This window comes from Poecilia mexicana, unplaced genomic scaffold, assembly GCF_051168715.1.
Source record: "Poecilia mexicana isolate PSO_F unplaced genomic scaffold, ASM5116871v1 scaffold_21, whole genome shotgun sequence".
NCBI classification, from domain to species: Eukaryota; Metazoa; Chordata; class Actinopteri; order Cyprinodontiformes; family Poeciliidae; genus Poecilia; species Poecilia mexicana.
In genome coordinates this window covers 8,600,662-8,620,978 of record NW_028263390.1, presented here as the reverse complement: position 1 = coordinate 8,620,978, position 20,317 = coordinate 8,600,662, and the positions used below count along the sequence as shown (strand labels likewise).

General features: G+C 41.0%; 2 protein-coding genes across 2 annotated transcripts; one reads left to right on the top strand and one right to left on the bottom strand.

The window, feature by feature from the left end:
- Positions 1 to 14,592: 14,592 nt before the first annotated feature.
- fkbp3 (FKBP prolyl isomerase 3) lies at positions 14,593 to 16,784 on the top strand. Its single transcript, XM_014991804.2, has 7 exons — positions 14,593 to 14,736; positions 14,932 to 15,033; positions 15,187 to 15,288; positions 15,376 to 15,511; positions 15,621 to 15,688; positions 16,258 to 16,355; positions 16,490 to 16,784. Exons 1-7 carry the CDS (start codon positions 14,635 to 14,637, stop codon positions 16,542 to 16,544), a joined length of 663 nt encoding a protein of 220 aa, XP_014847290.2. The 5' UTR covers positions 14,593 to 14,634; the 3' UTR covers positions 16,545 to 16,784.
- Positions 16,785 to 17,616: 832 nt separating this feature from the next.
- Positions 17,617 to 20,083, bottom strand: faua (FAU ubiquitin like and ribosomal protein S30 fusion a). The gene is made up of 5 exons (XM_014991807.2): positions 19,986 to 20,083; positions 18,525 to 18,606; positions 18,239 to 18,383; positions 17,951 to 18,006; positions 17,617 to 17,846 (listed from the first exon to the last, which is right to left on the bottom strand). Exons 2-5 carry the CDS (start codon positions 18,597 to 18,599, stop codon positions 17,721 to 17,723), a joined length of 402 nt encoding a protein of 133 aa, XP_014847293.1. The 5' UTR covers positions 18,600 to 18,606; positions 19,986 to 20,083; the 3' UTR covers positions 17,617 to 17,720.
- Positions 20,084 to 20,317: the final 234 nt, after the last annotated feature.

The window sequence follows — 20,317 nt, the reverse complement described above, 5'->3', positions numbered from 1 at the left end:
TTCCTCTTCGCTTCCCCTCAGCCTGCCTCCCTTGATGGATTGGCCCGTCGGTTAGAAATAATTAGGATGAGCTGTACTCTGGTCTTCCTGAATGCAGCGTTACAGGGGAACAGGGTCAAGCTTTAAAAAGCAGCTCTCCACTCCGCCTTTACATTTCTATAAGCAGAGGGGGGCTTGTACATTAAATCAAATCACTCCATTTGCTCTCGTTCGGCTCATAAACATAAATATTGCAGTTGCATGGGCTGAGGATTTAAGCCTCCGCCGCTCCCTGGAAACTGCAAAGATGACTTGAAATACTTGTGCATTAATTTTTGAATTCGTGTCCGCTTGTTTGTGCCAAATTATAAAACCATCAGTGTTGCAGCAGTTGTTGAGCCACCACATCTCCCCCCTCCTCCCCCATTTCTGATCTACGGTTTAAAATTCAGCTCGTCCTCCTGTCCGCGTCCACGCGCCGGATCCCTCTGAGCCTCTGCCACATGATTGGCTGATAAGATATGTGCTTTAACAAGCCGTCGAACAGGTGTGCAACTCCTGTCACATAGCAAATTACCGAGCCTGGGGGCACAATCGCGTATGCGTCCTTCCCCTCCCGTCTCTGGCTCCGTCTCATCACTATGGAGAGAGTCGCTCGCTCTTCGGCAGATGCTCGTGTCCACCGGAGGCCGACACTCAATTCTGCGGATTGCTGATTAAATCCATTGTCATACTTGCGCGCCTCAAGTGTGCGCTGTTTATTAAACTGCGTCATACCTGTGTGCCTCGCGAGGTGTGCTGAATGTAGAACAGAAAAGATGAAGGTAGGTGTGAGATATCCGAGTCAACCCTGCTCAGCAAACCGTGTTGGTTCTCGGCTTGTTTGTTTTACAACCACGTGACTTAAAGGAACAGCGCAAACACCAATCAAGAGATTCATACTACAACTGATTTTTTTTTTTTTTAATAAAGGGCTTATTATGAAAATGCGTCCAACCGCCAGAATAAGACCCGGTTTGGATGTACGGAGCCCTCAAGGGGACATGGGATTTTCGCGTTCTGTCGCAATACTGTAGCAATCAGTTCATGCGCATAATTGAAGCCTTTCTAAGCCTCTATTACGGTGGCCATCGTACCTTCTGCTGTTATATAAGGTTTTCGTGAGGTTTTTCCGTGTATCTTAATATCTCGTTGTGAAATATCTTAAGTTTTATATATTTTGCTTTAGGACAGAAATGCACCACAAACCTATGATATAAACGGAAACTTTCCGTAAGGAAAGACATAAAAATACATCCAAACTATTTGGACTATTTCTGAGTTATTATTGTGGGGTAAATCAGTCATCTGACAGTTTTGATTGTGTTGGTAGTCTGAATGGTTTAAATGGCCGTTTCCATCCCAACCTCACACAAACAGACGTAAACATGCAGTGAATAAATCGATTTTCAATCAGTGTTTTGCACCAAAGAGGTAAGGATAAACACGTTTTCACTGAGGCTCTTTATACGTGTATATATTTGACATTTTAAATTGACATTTGTGACTGCATGCAAAATAGACCAGCAAATGTTGCGGTAAGCATACTGCGAGGGAACGCAAAACTTACTGCAAGGTGGTGCAAAAGTTTTGAGAGGGAACAAAAAAGAAGAAAAAAAATTCCCATGTCGCTCAGAAGGCGGTTCCGTAACTTAAAGTCCCACTGGCAGAGGAGTTCACTTATAATATGGGAAAAATCTCTTGTTTTATATGTTTATATAAAAAAGACAGTTTAATAAGGTGCTTTATTTTCAAATGGAAGTTAAAATCTCCGACTCAATAGCTGGAATAATTGCTCACTTTTACCAAGTGAGAACCAAAATGTCTGCTCAGTATTACCTCAAGCTTTCAACTATGAGATGAAATGTCTACCGTGCGTTTTCACGTTTGTGAAGTCGGTCAGAATGTTTAAAGAATTATGACCTATTTTGCACATACTGTTTTTTTTTTTTTTTTTTCATTTTTCATTTTATCTGGAAAAAAAAAATCACGCAAATCACAATGTAGGTAAGGTTTAGTCGCCCCGTGACATCTGGGTTCTCAGAACGCTTTTGACTGAAGTATTTCATTAGACCACCTAGACACTTCAAACGCTGGTAGGAAAGGCATGGATTTGCACATTTCTAATTACTTAGACTGCTTCATCGGTAGCCATGAACTCGTCTGAACACTTTTCACACAATGAAAGTAAAAAAAAAGAAAGTAATTTCAGGTAAATGTTTTCACTGCTTTTAATGTGACTCAGACGTCGAGCGATATCGGCGAATGTGAGGTCAAGCACTAACAACGAACACTGAAAAGAACACAAAGGCCCCGTTTGAGTTTTAAAAGTCTCATGGAGGAAAAAAAAAAATTATTTTCCTGCTGTGCTGCCCGATCTGAAAGGAATCTTAACATTTACTTTGCCCTCAGCGAACACATTTAGAACACATTTTTAAAACGAAGCGTGACACATTTCGAAACGGGAGCAACGAAATCGTTGAATTTTGACGATTTTAACGCGGCGGTTCGTTCAAAGCAGGCAGCACAGAAAACCTTGCAGGTATTTCATCTGTGATCCTGTTGCATGTTTTAGAGTCCTGTGTAAATGCCGAGTCAAGTCTTAATTTTAATTATACAGTATTATGTGTGCAAAAAGCTTTCTGGCGGGAAAAAAAAAAATGTATTCTGTTAAATACCAGAAAATTGTGTCAAAAAAAAAAAAGTTGAGCAGACAAATGCAGGTGTCGTATAACAGAATTTAGATTTCCTTAAATGTACGTACGATCTTCCTCACAAGCCGAACATCCCTGAATGCCTATGGACTGAAACTGAAAGAGCAGCACGTGCGAGACTGGAAGGAAAATGAAAGTCGTCTCTAAGAAGAATCAAACATGAACTGAAATGCTTTTAGCCAGCTTCCAAAAGCACATTTAAAAAGAGACGCTGACAGAACCCATCAAACGTTGGCTCCTGGCTCTTTTTCTACTTTATCTTTCAAATGAAAGAATGGAAATTAAAATAATCTTGCTTCCCAAATAAAGGAGAATATAGACATTGTCAGAGTTTGTGCCGGGGGAGAGAGTTTCGGACAGCCCCACCTACTTCTAATTACACCCGTCTCCAACTGTATGAGGTGTTATTGCTGTCCTGGGGTCGCCTTGACCTGCCGACTGTGTGCGTTGTCTGCAGCTTTCCTCTCTGTTGTTTCTTTCTTTTTTACAGTGATGAAGTTGGAGCCCCAGGGGTGTAATCTACCCTCACAGGTAAAACCTTTTTTTTCATCCAGATAGAGGAGGCTGGGTTTTGGCTCCAACTGGTGCCAATCCATAACATCAAACATATTCGTCAAAATCACGATTAGAGTTCACTGCAAAGGTATTTATCCCCCTTTTCCCCTTATACTCTGAAATAAAAATGAGTTAAATCTACAGGTTCACAGTGAAGGCCTCAGCGGTTTTCCAGAGAGTATCTATGAATAAAAACGTCACGTAAAAACCAAAGAACACGGCACTTTGTAGTTGGTCATACGAGGGACGTTGCATAAGATGTTCAGGTCAGATCAAACCAAAATTATGTGGCACCATACCTTTCAACCCACAATCAGTTCAATTCAAAAATACTCTATTGATCCCAGAGGGAAATTAAATGATTTCCTGTAACGGTCTGTCTTACAGTGGATTTGAAAAAGCCTCTGACTGAAGATGCTCTCACGAAGAGGATGCTCAGGGTTGTCTGTGCTTATCTAAATGTTATGTATCTCTGTCAGGTTGGTTCCACACAGTGAAACATGATAGGGGCGGTATCATGCTGAGGTTTTGGTTTTTCTAGGGACAGACGGGTTGTTAGTCTGAGCCGTTTGGAGTGTTGATGGAGCTAAACACACAACCTTAGAAGCTCCAGGTGGAGGTTACACTTCTAGCAGGACGTTTGTCTATCAAATAAAATCTCCTGAAGTTCCTGCGGATAATGTGACAAACTCTGGAACCGTTCCAGGGCTATCTGCAGCGTATTTCTCACTTCCTGTCACTTATTTATCCCAGGTAGGAGACGACGAAACATCTTTTTCAACTACCTGTTCTGCTGTTCCTAAATGCCTCCGACTGTCGCTGACAGACAACCAAAGCCGACGTTCACACTCTCCGACTTGAGCCGTAGTCCATTCCGCAGATTCATTATTCAAACATGACCTTTCTGCCTCTTCCCTGTCCTCCTTTTAAAATGGTACCTGCACGCATTTAGTCAGATAGAAAGATTGGCTGGCACCCTAAAAAAAAAAAAGAAGCAAAGCGGTGGCGCTGCCGCAGACAATCTGCTCCTGGCACTTCACACTTCTCCATTACCGAGATGAATGGGATCCATCAGAGCGGGGAAGAGAAGAGATGGCTGGGAACTGTTTTGTGTTTTTGAGCCCTTTTGGTGAAAACAATGGTGGGTGGGTGAGCGTGAGCAGGACAAACACGTTAAACAGAAATAATAATAATAGTAATAATAATAATAGTAATTAAACAGGGACTGTGTGAATGAGTGGCAAGCTTCTCTGAGAATTTGTGTGTGTTTCTGTTTGTTTTGCTTTTCATGTTCACGGCGCCGCACCTTGTTCCTGTCAGGCTCCGCTTGCTGATCAAACTCTGAGCCTGAGTGGCTCAGCTGTCTGCAGGGGGACAGTGCAGGAAGGCTGCACATAAAAAACCCCCCAACAAAAAACAGAAAAAAAAAAAAGACTGGTCACAGCTCTCTGGGCCGCTTTTATGTCCCTCTGTTTTTTTTTTACACCAGGTGCAAACTCGGAGCACTCACCAGATTTAAAACACTTACACTTGATCCGTCAACTGCCCTCTCTCCCCTCGGTTTGTCTCATCCTCCTCCAAGTGCATTCATCCAAAAGCGTGTACGCTCAGAGGACAAAGGGAAAAAAGGCAACATTAAAGCAAGTGAAAACGTTACGGCATCGTGCCTCGCATTCAGCCCACGCGCTCCGTCTTCAGTCTCATTTAAGCTTTTTTTCTGGGAAAGAGATTCAGCTAATAAAGTCTCAGCAGTTGTGTCATAAATACATAAGTACAGGAACATGTTCTGTTATAGATAGGTCTTCCCCCTCCTCCCCTGTCTTTGCAGACATGTTGCATTTTACATGGGCGAGATGGAGAAACCTTCTCCATCCCGATGATGGAAGTCGAGGAGTGAAGACAGAACTGCGTTTATTGAACTGAAGCACATTTTCAGTTTCAGAAAAACCCTCCTTCGATCAGTGTGTGTGTGTGTGTGTGTGTGTGTGTGTGTGTGTGTGTGTGTGTGTGTGTGTGTTCAAGGACTCTTGGACTGGAGCGACTGTGTTTTTGTAAACTAAAAAAGGGGATTATTCTATTGTAACGTTGAAAGTGAAACATGGTCTGGGCTTGGAATAGGCCATTCTAGCACATGAATATGCATTGATCTGAACCAGGGGTGACATTCCTGCCCTTGATTTACTGATAAAGATTTGTCAAAATCCACCAATGCTATTCAAAAAGTGTCTAAAATTTAGCAAGTGTATAAATGACTACAATACGACATTTGTTTGTTTCATTCTAAAACTTAAGAATCATAATTTGATGTCTATTCGTCGGCTTTACAGAAAAAGCATATGAAAATTTTCTAAACTTCAAACAGTTTGTCAACAGTTATGCAAAAGAGGGACAAAATATATTACAAAGCTGCCAATTAACTTAAAAAAGGCAGGCGTCACTCTGTGGCGGAAACATGATGCAGATGAGGCTTGGGAAAAAAAAAAACTGCTTGACTGCGTATCGACTTTGACCTTAAGACCCACGTGCGGCCCTGGAGCCGCAGGTTACCCAACTCTGATCTAAACCGTTTCACCTTTGACCTTTTCTCCAGGGTCACTGTTTCCTAGGATTGCTCTTGTATTGATTAAATTTTGGTGACATCTAACGAGAGCATCTCCCCCACATGTCTTCTGGGAAAAAACAAAAAACAAAACTTAATCAGGACTTGCTATTCACAAATAAAATCCCAATAAAATTGTCTACGATGTGAAAAAAAAAGCGTGAAGTTGTTTCGTCTTGTTTGCCAGACACACTGATTAGGAGAACTATCCATACGTTTTTCTATTATTAAAGAAGAAAAGGAAAAAGAAAGATTTGCTTGAGCAATATGGGGCAAAGTGTTTTATGAAACCAGTGCCGAGCTGAGTGCGCTGGCATGGATTTAATGGGGGCTAATACGAGCACTGAATCACTTTTACCGTTAAAGTACTTGATAAACTTGGCTTTTGCCAATTCCTTTGAGTCATCTGCTGGTGAAGTTAAATAAATCAAGCTCAAATAATGAGGTAATCCAACGCGTCACATTCGGAGTAATAATTTGAAATGATAAATGTGACCGCTTAATTCTCAGATAGCGCTTCCTGAAGAAAAAAGGGGGGGAAAAAACTGGCCCTACATCAAGTTGTACACATATAAAACCAAAATGAGATCACGGCGTAGAGAGAGCCCTCTAAATCTAAAGTGGATCTTCCCGACGCACGTTTTTCACTTCTACAGTTCTCCTTTTGACTAAAGCTGCTCTGTGATCACGTCCCAGGCTTCACACTGAGAATTTCCCCTCGAAATATCCAAGACGTTTTACACGCGAAACACAGCCTGACACACGGGCACCGAGAGGCTCAGTCAGCCCAAACTTCACGAGGGCAACAATGTCTTCGATGACGGACGTTTCATGTACAAGCAGACAGAGAGCATGTTGTGTGTCTGAGCAGAGCCTTGACATCAGCCTGTCCAGCATCGAAAGGCAGCCGGCGATTCGGCTTGTAGATGCGAATTTAACGCGCTTGAGAACGCGTGGCCACGTGTGAATGTCGACCTGCTCGTTTTATGCCAGCCCGCCCCAAAGCTGCATCGCTTCGGATTCCGACGGCGCGTAGAGCGTCCAGGAGTAGCTCCTGGATTTATTTGAATTCGCTCCGAACTTCGGCTATCGAAGGCTGTCGAAGGTGAAAAAGAACGGCAATGGAGAGATGATCGTAAACAAAATTACATATTAATGTTTGGTTGCGTTGCAGACTTTAAACGGCACAGCGGCTCGCACACGTATTTATATTCCCTCAACTCTTTTTTTTTTTTCTAATGTCGTGAACAAATTTCGGTTTATTCCCCCCGGTGTTTTATGGGATATCTCGTCTCAAAGCAGCAGACAGTTGCGAAGGGGAACGACAACAGTACATAATTTGCAGCATTTACAAATGGAATATGTAAACCATTATACATATTTATATTTTCCATTCCCTCCCCTCCATACAGCTACTTAGTGGAACCACCTTTCACTCCAATTACAGCTGCAGAATTTTCTGCCAGATGCATACATTGAAAGATTGGAAATGTTACTTTTTTTTGCTAAAAAAAAAAAAGTAAAGTCAGATTGAATGTACAAGTCTTGACATTGAACATCAGTTAAATGAGTGCATGGATTTACCTATGAAACTCCGTTAAAGTAAATTAAAGTTTGTCACTCTTATATGACAAAACGTGTAAAACTTCAAGAAGAGCTTCTTGCTTTCCTTTTATGCTGCAGTCATAATATGCTGCTGTAATTTAAGGATGACAGAGTTGACTGTGAAATGTTTGTGCATGCCTTTTATGCCATTTTGTGGGTAGCCTCAGCAAGGAAGGAAAATAAAGTCAAGGCCAACGATTCGCCGCCGAACTAAGGAGCTGTATGTCTGGCAGCATTCTTGAAGGTGTGGGAGCAAGCTGTGAACGTTGCGGCCAGTGTGAAGCCTCGGCGCTCGTGGAGGTTTCATGCCGTCCTGAATCCTACTGCTAAGCTGCAAACAGACAGCTTGGAGTGATGTGAAGAGGCAAGAGTTTTGTGGAGAGTTTTTTTGCTTTTTTTTTTTTTCCCGGAGCATGTGGCTCTGAAGTCTGTCCTTTTAAGCCCGGTGAGGTTTTCAGACTGGGATCGGATCCAACAGAGACTTCAAAATCCATCTTTTCTCTTTGGTTTCTAATTAGCGGTGAACAGATGACGCATCCTGAAGAGACAGACGGGAAGAGGGCATGTAGCTGTGTACAACAAAGCCTCTGGCGGCTGATATCAACCTCGCATGCCACCAAAATGTTCACTTTTTTTTTTTTTAACCTTCCTAATACATTTCTTCCAGGTGAAAACTTTTTTTTTTCTTTTTTTTTTTTAGCCTTTGCCTCGGAGAGGCCAGATTTCAGGTGATCTGAGGTAAACTTATAATAAGCCCTCATTTCGTGACACGTAGCCAAGAGATTAGATCTGACGGGGCAAAGGCACTGGCTGCTGCCGAGGCTGCAGATCTGCAAGCTAAGCTCCGGGATTGGAAGCCTTCCAAAGCATGGGAGCAGCTCGCTTGAAACCAAGAGCTCCGCTGCTGCATGACGATCGCGGGCGTGCGACTGTGAGAAATGGCACGCTTCCCTTTTCACCAGCCCACCTGCTGCTGTGACACACTTTAACCCAAGCCTTCGCTCTCCTCCCACAAGGCGCAGCTCCGGCAGGAAAAGGTGTTATAGTTTTTACAAGATACAGAGAGAGAGAGAGGAAAATACTGAAACTTTCTTACAGTCGGATGTTGGTGGAGTTTTCCCCCTGCTGACCCAACATACCTTGCACTCTGCAGAGCTCCCTGAGGGGGAGGAAATGCAACCTCGTCTAAGGCGTGAGCTGTCAGCTCGAGCTGTTCCAGCATATGAATCGCGCACTATAGCAGAGGACGTGTTCTTGCAGCCCTGCTTGTAGGCAGGTGAACTGAGCTTGCCATATGGCTTAGAGGGAAGCTTATTAGGCTCGGAGCAGAAAACACATTACCCACAGCGGGCCGAGGCCGCTGAGGGACGATTTCCATTCAGAAAGCCTTTAATTCTGGCCATTGTGTGTCGTATAAAGGTGTAACGAGTGGGGATGATGGAAAAGCTTTCTGTTTACTTGTTTGTTTGTGCGTAATGTCAAAGGGGGGGAAATTGTACTGATTTCTCTTGATTGAAGATTGAAAGTACAAACTGCGTGAGCTAGCGTAGCCTTTTCCTTTCCTTTAACAGACTTCAGGACTCCTAATTTACAAATAATGCACTCATTGTTTTGTTTTATATGCAAAAAATATGTTTGCAAATTCAATTAAACTAATTGAATTCCAACATGGCACACAGATGCTAGCAGTGCAATTAAGTCGAGTTGTGAAATATTCCACAGTCGAGTGTCAGTTGTGTTACAACCAGGATGAAGGGATTTTAATTGACAGCAACAAGTGTTAGGCCATCGATAATGAGAGTGTGTGTTCGGCGGATGCTGCGCAAAGGTCGGCAACTTTCTGCAGACCTACAAACTTCAGGTGACCTTCAGATTAGACCAAGAACAGTGCTGGGAGCTTCCTGGAAATGGTTTTTATGGTCAAGTAACTTCATTCAAGCCCTACATCACTAAATGCAATGCAGAGTATTGTGCATAGAGGTGTAAAGCGACTCTTTGGCTACCCAAACCCGATCTTTTTGCCCATACGTGACCCATATGCCAATTTTTTTTATGGCAGTCTGAACGGCCCAATTCCAATCTTTTCACTGCCCCATAAAAAAAAAATCGGATTTGTGTGACTTTCATATTTTGCACTAAGTTATTCGGATAAATATCTGATTATTTTCAAAGCGTCTGCAGTCTGAACGCATCTTTACGCCACTGACTTGCATCATAATTCTGCACCAAAAGAAGCCAAAACTGTTTAGTTATTCTGTAAGAGCTTCCAGATCATGTGACCAAATTTTTTTGTTACTATGCTGGACTAATGGGATCCACCGAATTCTATTAATTTGAATTAATTTTCTTTTTTTCAGTTAAAATTTCATAGGAAAATAAATGATCACTTGTATAGCTTTCAAGGTGGCTAAATTACTGTGCTGAACTAATGAGGTACCTTTATTTCTATGACATCAGTTTGTAAGCCACTGGATTTTGGGGGCCGTTTTGTTTAAGTTTTGTTGATTTAAACCTAAACGAACAAATATATTCTGGAGTCTCATGACATGTCAAGCCATCGCTGCCTCGAGTAAATCACAGTGAGAATATCTGTCAATATCCAACTTAAAACTTCACTACAGGAGTAAACCACTATGAAAATAAAACCAGACATATGGAGCCAGGAAAACGGATTATCCAATCAAAATTGTTCTACTCCACCCAATTCCTCTGTTCGCAGCCAGGACCTTCAATGCTAATGATGAGCCAACATCATGTTAAACCCCATAGATTACAACTAGGATCTCCCTACAAGTTCATATGGTAAGTGGCTGCTCTATCAAGTCAGAGGACTCCAAAGCTCTTCAGATTCCTACATTCAGGAATGTAAATGATGACGATGGTAAGATGTACCATGCGAGGCTGCAACGCAACTGAGACCAACGGACAACCCCAGCAGGCAAAGCGGGGGAACTGTCTCGTTCAGGAACACAGAAAGGTGAATACTTTTAACAATATGATGTACTGTACATCTGGTGGCATCACCTAAAGCAGAATTATGTTGTGTCTTGCTAGGTCAAGGCATTTTACCTCAATAAAACACATGTAGGAACGACTACAAGTCAATGTCAAAGATCATCAGCTGCCATTTTTGAGCAGAGATCCAAAATAAAAGAAAAAAAAAAAGAAGAAGAACATGCAATCTGTTTGACGTGAGACAGTAATTAGATTTTTACATCCCAACCATGTTTCCTGGATAACTTCTGTATCGTTCACTACTCCTGCTGTAAAAGATTGCCAGACAGCCGGGCTTATGATGAGCCCGATGCAGCCAGGTAGCTCCACCATGCCTGCACATGCCTAAGTCAACACAAAAGGCAAGAGAAAAGAAATCCCATCGCCTGCGAGGCAGAAAGTGAGAGGCTGTTCTGCTTAGCTAAAGTGATGTTAGCTCAGACTGTATTCAGTGCCACAAATCATCCCGTCTGCTTAAGGTGATACAAGTAAAATCCAGGGTTTTCTCTTCTTTCTTTTTTTGCAATCATTGTTCTCATCACCATTCGGTCGTCATCACTTAGGGGTCGTGAGATTCTAACTCTCGATCAGGTAGGAAAGGGTGAACCCCTTTCACCTCAAATGCAACAAGAAGGCATCAGAATACAGGATGGAATCCGTCAAGTCACTTGTCTGCCATTTTGTTCGCTAATGCCAACAGCTGATCACCTCGGATTCTGAGCCTCTTGTGATTTCATTGACCCAGTAACTCCCAAACCAGAATCATCTGGGCTTTTTCAAGGGTACTTTTTTAGAAGGAAGGATAGTATTTTGTGAAAATCTTGCAATAAAACCCCCATCCTTCATCACCCTGTTTGTTCTCAGTGAGCATTTCTTAATGAAATAAATACACCACCCCATTGTGTCTCTGTTACAAGTTATGGTAATTATTGTTATCGTTTTTTCACAGCTAGTTGAATAATGATTATTGTTGCTCTAGTCGAGCCTTGTTTCAAACTCCGCACGCTGAAGCGCTGCGACGCCTTACCAAGAATGCGTAAACACTGACCCCTACAGGTTTACAGTAGAAACTGCACCTCAAATGAACCCAATGGGTTTATGTCACTCGTGTGGTTCTTTAAACACCACAGTGAAAAGCCTGTTTAATCATGTTTATCTCACACTGCATGAGTTTAAATTTGTGTCGCGAAGGAGAAGTCGAGAGATGCCTCTGAGAGGACGCATATCACTTATCTGCATCAGCTGTTGACGTGAAGAGCTCTCAGCTGGAGCGTCAAATTAAATGTCCCTAATTCTTGATCCCCGAGATCATTTTGACTGTTCAACGTTGCATACCAAAGAAATATTTGTTTTGTAATATGCCTGATTGTCCCGAGCATCACTGGCTGGATTACACAAACGTTGGAGCTTTTAATCGGTTTGCGACTGCTGTGTGTAACTTTGACAGTAACCATGGATGTACTTAATCCATTTTGCACCTGATTAGGAACAGGTGCAAAATGGAACCGAGCAATGACAACATGTGGGTCCGATATGGGTAAAAACAAACCAAAAAAATTGGGACTTGTGAGGGCTTGACAAACGTTTTTCAACAGTTAAAAAATTTCGCAGTAAATCTGTTGGTTGATTTATTTTGATGTGACAAAAAGAGATGTAATTAATACACTATGGCATGTAGAGAGTAGAGAGTGTTGTTTTTACATCTGATGTTGCTGAGAATGTGACCGTATTATTTGTGAAATTAGCCAATATAAAAAGTTTACATAGGACTGAGGCGCATGCTGCCAAGGTCAAGATGTCGTTGAGATTAACGTTGCTAAGTTAGCCGAGTTTCTTGCCAGCCTGAGAAGGCATAAAGAAGCTGAAGTACCTCAAACCAGAACTAGGAAGAAAATTATTTATGAAAGGGAAATAATACATTAGACAAGAATGGAAGTTCCTGTCTATGCTATGAATATTTTCAAGATGTAACCACAAAGGAAGCATCACAGTAGCAGAGGGAGGAAAAAAAAAAAAACAATACATTGAGTTGAGAGATTGGCTCTGCTAATGTCACATCATCACACTTTGCACGGTTGTAACTATTTTCCCCACAACAAAAGAGAAAAAAACGAGACCTGGGAGACTCCCTATAAAGATATAATTATCCCTCTCCTCTTGCTCTCCCAGAGTCACTCTTGTTGCCTAGTAACCACCGAGGGTAAAAAAAGAAAAAGAAAAAAGAACAACTCTGCACAGCCCTGTTCTGCAGCTTGGTACAGTGTCTGCAAATCATCACCGTCATCACCACCATCATCATCGTCATCTCACTGCATTTCATGGCTGCTGATAAACAGAAGCTAGCAGGAGCTGCAGCAGGGCATGTTTTCAAGCCTGATGTGTCTCTGTTGGTGTATTAGCTGTGGACTGGCTGAGCAGCAGGGCTCATGTAGTGAGGCAGGATGATGCAACAAAGGATGAGGCCGACATGTTCACTCTAAGAAAGGTGCCAGGAGGCAGCAGAATGACAGAGAACAAAGATGCTCCTGCTAAAACCCCCGACTAAACGTGAAGCCTTGTGTAGAACGCAGCTTCAACAGACGTATAGAAAGACAAGCAGGACACTGTAGGGAGAGGATTTCAAAAACAGATGGAGTGCAGATCATTTATTTGGGAGTGGGAATTTAAACTTAAAGGGGCAGCATTGTATATTTTCCAGCAACATAGTGCCACTTTCTAGTATAATCAAGTAAATATATTGAGTTCAGTTGTTATAAAAATACTGTGTATTTTTCAGCTTTTAAAAATTTTTCTTTGTAATTTAACACCTTGAAATTGGGCCTCTTGTCTCTTTAAGAAACTCCTGTTCTTTCTGAAACTCCGCCTTCAGGAAGTCATCACAAGATCTCCTCTATTACCCCTCAAACAACGTTTTTGGCACCACTGCACTGAGAAGTAGCTCAGATAATGAGCTCAGCAGATGCACCATTTTACCAGGTGTTGCTAATTGCTGCTGGCTAGTCTGAAGGAGCGGAGTGGCGGAGTCAACAGGGAGCTGCATTTGTTGTGGCTTGAGGACAAAGTATTGTTTGAAATCTGAAAGAGAATGACTGTAGATCGCAATTTGTGTTCAAATAGCCTCCAGCAAAAGTAAAACTGCTCAATGCTTTACTTAAAGGATCAAATCAATGGCATGATCAACAATGAAAGGAAAAATTTGTAGAACATTAACAGGGTTTATGCATATGTTTAACAGCGGTGCCAGAATGCACAAATCTATATGAGGATGCAGAAGAAAATCAAAGGAAAAATTAACACAAAAAAATGGCCTGAACTTTTGTTCTGAATGTGTAAGTATTTTGTTTAGATTGTTGTTGGTGCTTTTGGCTGCTTCTCTTTCTATTGCTCTTCTTTCAGCTTCTGAAAAACGACTGAGCGATAATCTCTGTGAGATACCCACGTATTGTTTTATAAAGTAGTCCTGCTTAAACTTCTCCCATTCGGTGTTCCTTTGTCCTCATGATGTTTGTTCACTAGTGCTCAAATCTCTGAGGCCTTCAGAGAACATCTGTGTTTATGTTGAGATAAAATTATCCAGCGGTGAACTGTATTTACTGAACAGGTGGCTGCTGACGGCAGCTGGTTGCACCAGCTTTCAGAAACATACGCAGTTGTGACCAGAAGTTTGCTTGCACCAAGTAAAAGGAGATACACTTTTTTCCCACTATTTGAAGTTAAATTGTCCCTGTGACATATGTATTCTGATATGTATTCTTTTCTCCCCTAATATTATTTCACTAGTGCAACATTTTTCCAGTAGGTGGCAGGGCAAACACAGAGTTGCAATATAATATTTGACATATCAAATAAATTCTAATCTAAGACAATGATATATTTTAGTAAATTGTTATACCATGAATTATGAAAAATTAATAAAAGGTAAGATTATAAACATTTTTACAGCCTTTGAGTTGCAAACCTAACTACGTAGACTTACCCATATATCTTATATATGTTATACCCCTAGTTTAGTTAACATTTTATTGGACGTGAACTGAAACACAATCACCGAGAGGTGTATTAAATATAAACGTGTTCTGGTGCGGATTCTAAGGGGCAATACGGAAAGGCATCCCCCAGAGTTCAGAGTTCACCAGTTCGCCTCTCAAAATGGCGGAGCCAGCACGGGAGTGGAGCGATGAGCAGCTCAAAAGTGATGATTTGCCTAAAAAAGACATAATAAAGTTCCTCCAGGACAATGCGGCCCACTCGGTAGGGTTGCCACTTTGGCGTTGCCTCGGTTTCGGTCAGAATAGCTTCTTTGTAATTCCCCCACGTTGCTCTGCAAGCATGCTGCAGAGTTAGCATAGGGGGAGCAGCATGAGAAACATGTTAGCGTCCAAAACACGCCATGAAGTAACGCAAAGTGTGCTGACATTCTCCTCTGTGGTGCGTGTTGTCTTTCAGTTCCTCAATGAGCACAAACTGTTGGGAAACATTAAAAATGTGGCCAAAACTGCAAAGAAAGAGCAGCTGGTTATTGCGTACAACCAGCTCTTCGAGAGCAAAGTAAGTGGTGGAAACAGTGAACTTTTTCATGTTGCTAATTCTGCATCCTCAGCTGGCTTTGTTAAAAGGTTTTACTTTTTACTGTGTGTGTGTGTGTGTGTGCGTGTGCGTGCGTGTGTGTGTGTGTGTGTGTGTGTGTGCGCGCGCGTGCAGAGGTTTAAAGGCACGGATCCAGTGGAGGACGTAACCGAGCAGGTTAAAGCTGTGAAGGTTGAGGAGAAGCCCAAAGAAGTCAAAGCAGAAGTTGTGGACGAGGTGCTCAACTCATGGTTTATATATATATATATATTTATTCCTCCTACCTGGTTTAAAGCACCTTTAAGACATCACTGCTTGTTTCAGGGTCCACCAAAATATACCAAAGCGGTGCTGAAGAAAGGAGATAAGACCAACTTCCCAAAGAAGGGCGACACTGTGAGCTGCTGGTACACTGGCAGCCTGGAAGACGGGACAGTCTTTGACACGAATATCCCCGCAGGTATGACTGCATCCACATGTAGAAGCTGGCTGAGAAGCGCCCAATTAGTGCTCTAATATCACCAAAGTCCAATAAAGAATTTTAAACCGACACTTTCGTCCATCTGCAGGTGCAAAAAAGAAGAAGCAAACCAAACCTCTGAGTTTTAAAGTGGGCCTGGGCAAAGTCATCAGAGGGGTATGTCATTATTACCTTTTGTATTTACAGCTCCGAAGGTTTGCACTTACTCATCATGTTGACAAATGCATTAATTTTGGCAACCAAGAAGAAACAAAACACCTGCTCCGAAAGTCCAACTGAACAAGCCAGTGAATGAGACAATTAGCTGTACAGCTTTGGTTGTAAAAGGTTGAGGCTTTCAGATCTAAGAAGTGTGAAGCACAGTGGTGGCACCATCATGCTGAGGGACCATTTTGCTGCTAGTGGTAGTGGTGCTTTGCAGAAGTTGGGAGGGTAATGGAAAAATAACGACTTCCATCATTTTTCTTTTTTTATCTTTACCTCAGAACAGTTGGATGGATAAAAAAATGACACCAGTGATCCCACACATCAGAACTGGTTTTGTAATGAGTTAAAGCTTAAGGATCAGTTCTGATCTGGTCAAATTTGGCTCCTTTGCAACTGGAAAATTGATATTTATCCAGATAATATTGGAAGTGTATTTACACAGTTTAGCCTGCATGTATACTTGTGATCTCGGGTCGCTTTGGAGAACATGGATGTGATTATTTCTGTTCTCACCCCAGTGGGATGAGGCCCTGCTGACGATGAGCAAGGGCGAGACGGCTCGGCTGGAGATCGAACCCGAATGGGCTTATGGAAAAAAGGGCGTTCCAGATTCCAAGTATCCTTTTCTCTTCATCTGGAAGGTGACGTGGCACTCGGGTTTTGACAGAACAGGCTTTGTGTTGACACATTTGGGCATGAGTTTGTGCTGTTGGTGATATGCAAATATTTCCTTAATTCCTGCTCCATCAGAATTCCACCTAATGCAAAGCTGATTTTTGAGGTGGAGTTGGTGTCCGTGGATTGAATATTTCCCAACATGCACGAAATGTCTGTTTCTTCCCGTCCCCCGTAAAGATTTTAAGTTTACACCGTCTTCGGACTGCATTTGTCAGTTTACTTTAAGTACAAATAGTTGCTGGCAGTTTCAAACACCAAATGGAAAACAGATGATTTTTCAGTGTTTATTTTAAGAGGTGGATCGAGTTCTGTTTTTTTTTTTTTTTTTTTGCATGTACATAATGAGTAATAAACCCGTTTCATTGAACTCTGTGGTTTTTATTTCAGAGGTTACCGAATTGTTTTCAGGTTAAAAAGGACAAACCTTAGTGCTCTCACCAAAATAATTGAGTAGTTCTGCTAAATGAATATGAAGATGCAAACCCCATCTTTGAAAAGTAAGATCACATAATGATCACCCAGTTTTCCACGATTTGCAAACAATTTAATTTTGTGCTACACTAAAAATAGTATCACAGTGGAAACTGTTTTGTCTGTGCCAGTTAACGTATGTCACTTGTTCCACACATAATTCACCATTTCAAGTTTAATCCAACTTTTTAGGGCAGTTAAATATGCGTTTTCTTTTAGCGCCATATGCAAATGAATTAATGGCAATATTACTTTATCTTCAAGGCTTTTCCACACAAAGCTTTTTTTTAGTGACAAGTTTAAACTAATTTATGAACTCCTACCCTTCAAGCTGAATCTCGCTATGCACTCATCATGGATCAGTTAGTGGACGGTAGCCACCGAGGATATATTGATTTTAATTACCTGAAGAAAAATCTGGTTCAAGAGTAGAATATATTTGAGGATTTACAGCAAAACGTCTTGATGCTCAGTGATTAATTCCTCCAGATGAATGTTTGTTTCCATTGTAGTAAAACCCTAATTCTTCATCTAGAATGTAAAATAATGCCATAAAGAAGTAAAATGGATACTACCACATTATTACTTTTAAAGTTACCATAAACAGAAACGGCTGTACAGAGAGAACAATGGAAAACTTTCATCTAGTACCACAAAGAAACCCTGTGAAGAGCAGCTGGTTTGCTGGAGACTCAAGTTTGTGTAACTAAAGACATTACTAGATAAAGCCAAGTCAAATATCCTTTATTCTGTACAAGACAACTTTCAACTTGGTAAAAACTGATGACTCTACAGTTGATGGTGTTACTTCTCCATTAGGGCATTGAAGCAATTAGGAGTTGGCGTTGGGTCCCTTCTTCTTTCCGAAGGTGGGCACAACGTTCACAAAGCGCCTGTTGTACTGGATGCGGCGCTTGGCACGGCCGGTCTTCTTTTTCTTCTTCTCCTGCTTGTCAACCTGGAAAAAAAGAACAAAAATGCCTCAGTTGAGATAATTTTTGACAAACGATTGATTGCACAGTTACTTCTGCAACAAAGAGAAAAGAATACGGGATACTTTACCTTGGGAGTCTGTCCCCTTACTTTTCCAGCACGGGCAAGAGAACCGTGCACCTTACCTGGAAGAAACACACTCATGAGTCAACATTATACTGTGATTGCATCAACAACTACAAGAATGCAATTTTAAATTGCCTTAAAGTCAATGTGTCAAACTACAGTTGAATTTAAACAAAAAGCCAAATATTACAGTATTACAACTCCATATGATTTTTAAAACCTGTACTGTGGTTCAATATTTGAAGTCATGCTTTCATGAAGCAAGAAAATGTCTGGCAATAATGTACTGACCTCCGAGCAGCCTGCCAGCCACCTCCAGGGTGCAGTGCTCAGTCACGCCACAGGTTGCCAGGGAGGCATCATTCTCCAGTGGGCAGCCAGCGAGCAGCAGCACCTGGTCCTCAACCAGGAGTCCTTCCAGAGCCTGGACATGGGCCTGGAAAACAACCAGAGTCAACACATCTTTAAAATACTGTTCATACAAAAAAAAAAAAAAAAGAGCTCAGTTCCAAACCAATCATTCTGGAACCTTACAAATTTCAGCTTGTAATTGTACTGATTGTTCTTTTTAATGTACCTTGATCTGGCCAACAGTCTCCTGTCCGGTCACCTCAAGGGTGTGAGTGTTCTGGCCACGCAAGAAGAGCTGCATCTTTACTCTGGGAGAGGGGAAGAAAGCCAAAAGGTTAAGTAATTATCATATTACTGGCATTTGCAATCAACCTCCTGATTGTGCCATCCCCTCAAACCATTTTATATTTGCTATTGTGGGTTAAGGTTTCTGTTTCATCAAGTAAAATTAAATTCACTACATATTACTTCCTGTGACCAACACAAGGCGTATTAAATGTTAGCTCTGGAAAAGCCTTTATCAGAAGAATAGATTTGATTTTAAGAAACAATTTTTTTTTTTAAACTGTACCTATAATCCAAAACTCAGTTTATTTATGAGTAAATGCTTTACTAATCCCAGAAAATGTGTCCATATCAATACAGCTAAAAGAATGATGAGGTAAGTTGGTCAATTCTAAAACAGTTATCACTGTTTAATAGATTTGAAAAAAAACTTCATTACAAAGACTGTTTCAGGAAGCAATTCAAATTGAATTCATTGTTACATACTAATGTTCTGTTTTAATGGTGAAAATATGCACTTTCTATAATATTAGAGGTTTCTGCTGAATAAAGGAGTCAGTCGATATTTATTATAGCTGAAATATAAACATCTTAACACAGAATGTTGCTGATAATAGAAATCTCTGCTGCTTAAAAATTATAATAGTTTGAGATAAACACTCTAGGGCCACAATATGATTTTTTTTTTAATTGACACATAACTTGCCCCCGATTTTCAGATTTAAAGATTCCATAGCTTAATCCTTAACAGCATAACATGATCTTTGTACCGTCTGTAAAGCCATTTTAATATCATTACACAAGAAACAGTTTGTTTTTTTGTTTCACTTTCTTACAAACAGCTGTTATAACAATTCTTATTTACAATATTTTTTTTGATGCTGCATAAAACTAAATTCAATCTTAAAACAACAGTTGAGTTAGTATAATTTCAAGCTATCAACGTAGCTTTTTGGTGCAACTCAAGGCTAATCTGCGACACAAGAACTTTGTTTCAGCTTTAGCACAGTATTTGAAAATCAACATGTCGGCCTTTCGATCGGAAACTGCTACTGCCGTGGCGTTTTATCCAATAACGGAAACAAGCATCAATTTGACCACATCACTAAACCTCCACATTCGGGTTTTTTCTTTATAGAGGGTAAAATACACACTCTGAGAAACACCAAGTAACTAAATTAAGAGATATTTATATGCTAGCAAGCTCTATGCTAGCTTAGCTTAGCCACATGGTGCATGCGTTTGAGAGAAGTCGGTCTAAAATATGTTAAATACAGATTCGAAAGAAATAAAACTATCCACGACACACTGTGGCTATTGATTATAATGCTAAATTTGCAAAGGAATATGTCACTGGACACTTCATAACAAGAAATAATGTCAGAAAACGAAGGCGACTCACCTCGTTTGATGCTAGTCGTTCCACGCTAAGCATAAAAAGGAATGTCTGAGGGGCAGAACAGCGCATGTGCAGATTTACGTAAGGTTTAGCGGATGTAACTGTTACGCCCAGGATACTCAGCGGAGAGAAAAGTAAAATAACTTGAAACCAATACTGAAAAATTTATAGATATCTAATTTAACAGGTATCTTGTATTTTATTTACGAAATATCTGTATTATAAAAAAAAATACCGCAAGCTCTTAAGTCAAAATTAGTTGTAAACTGTAAGTTTTTATCGTGTACTGAGCAATAATTCAATCTAAGTGATAATTAGGAGTACAATTGAACTAT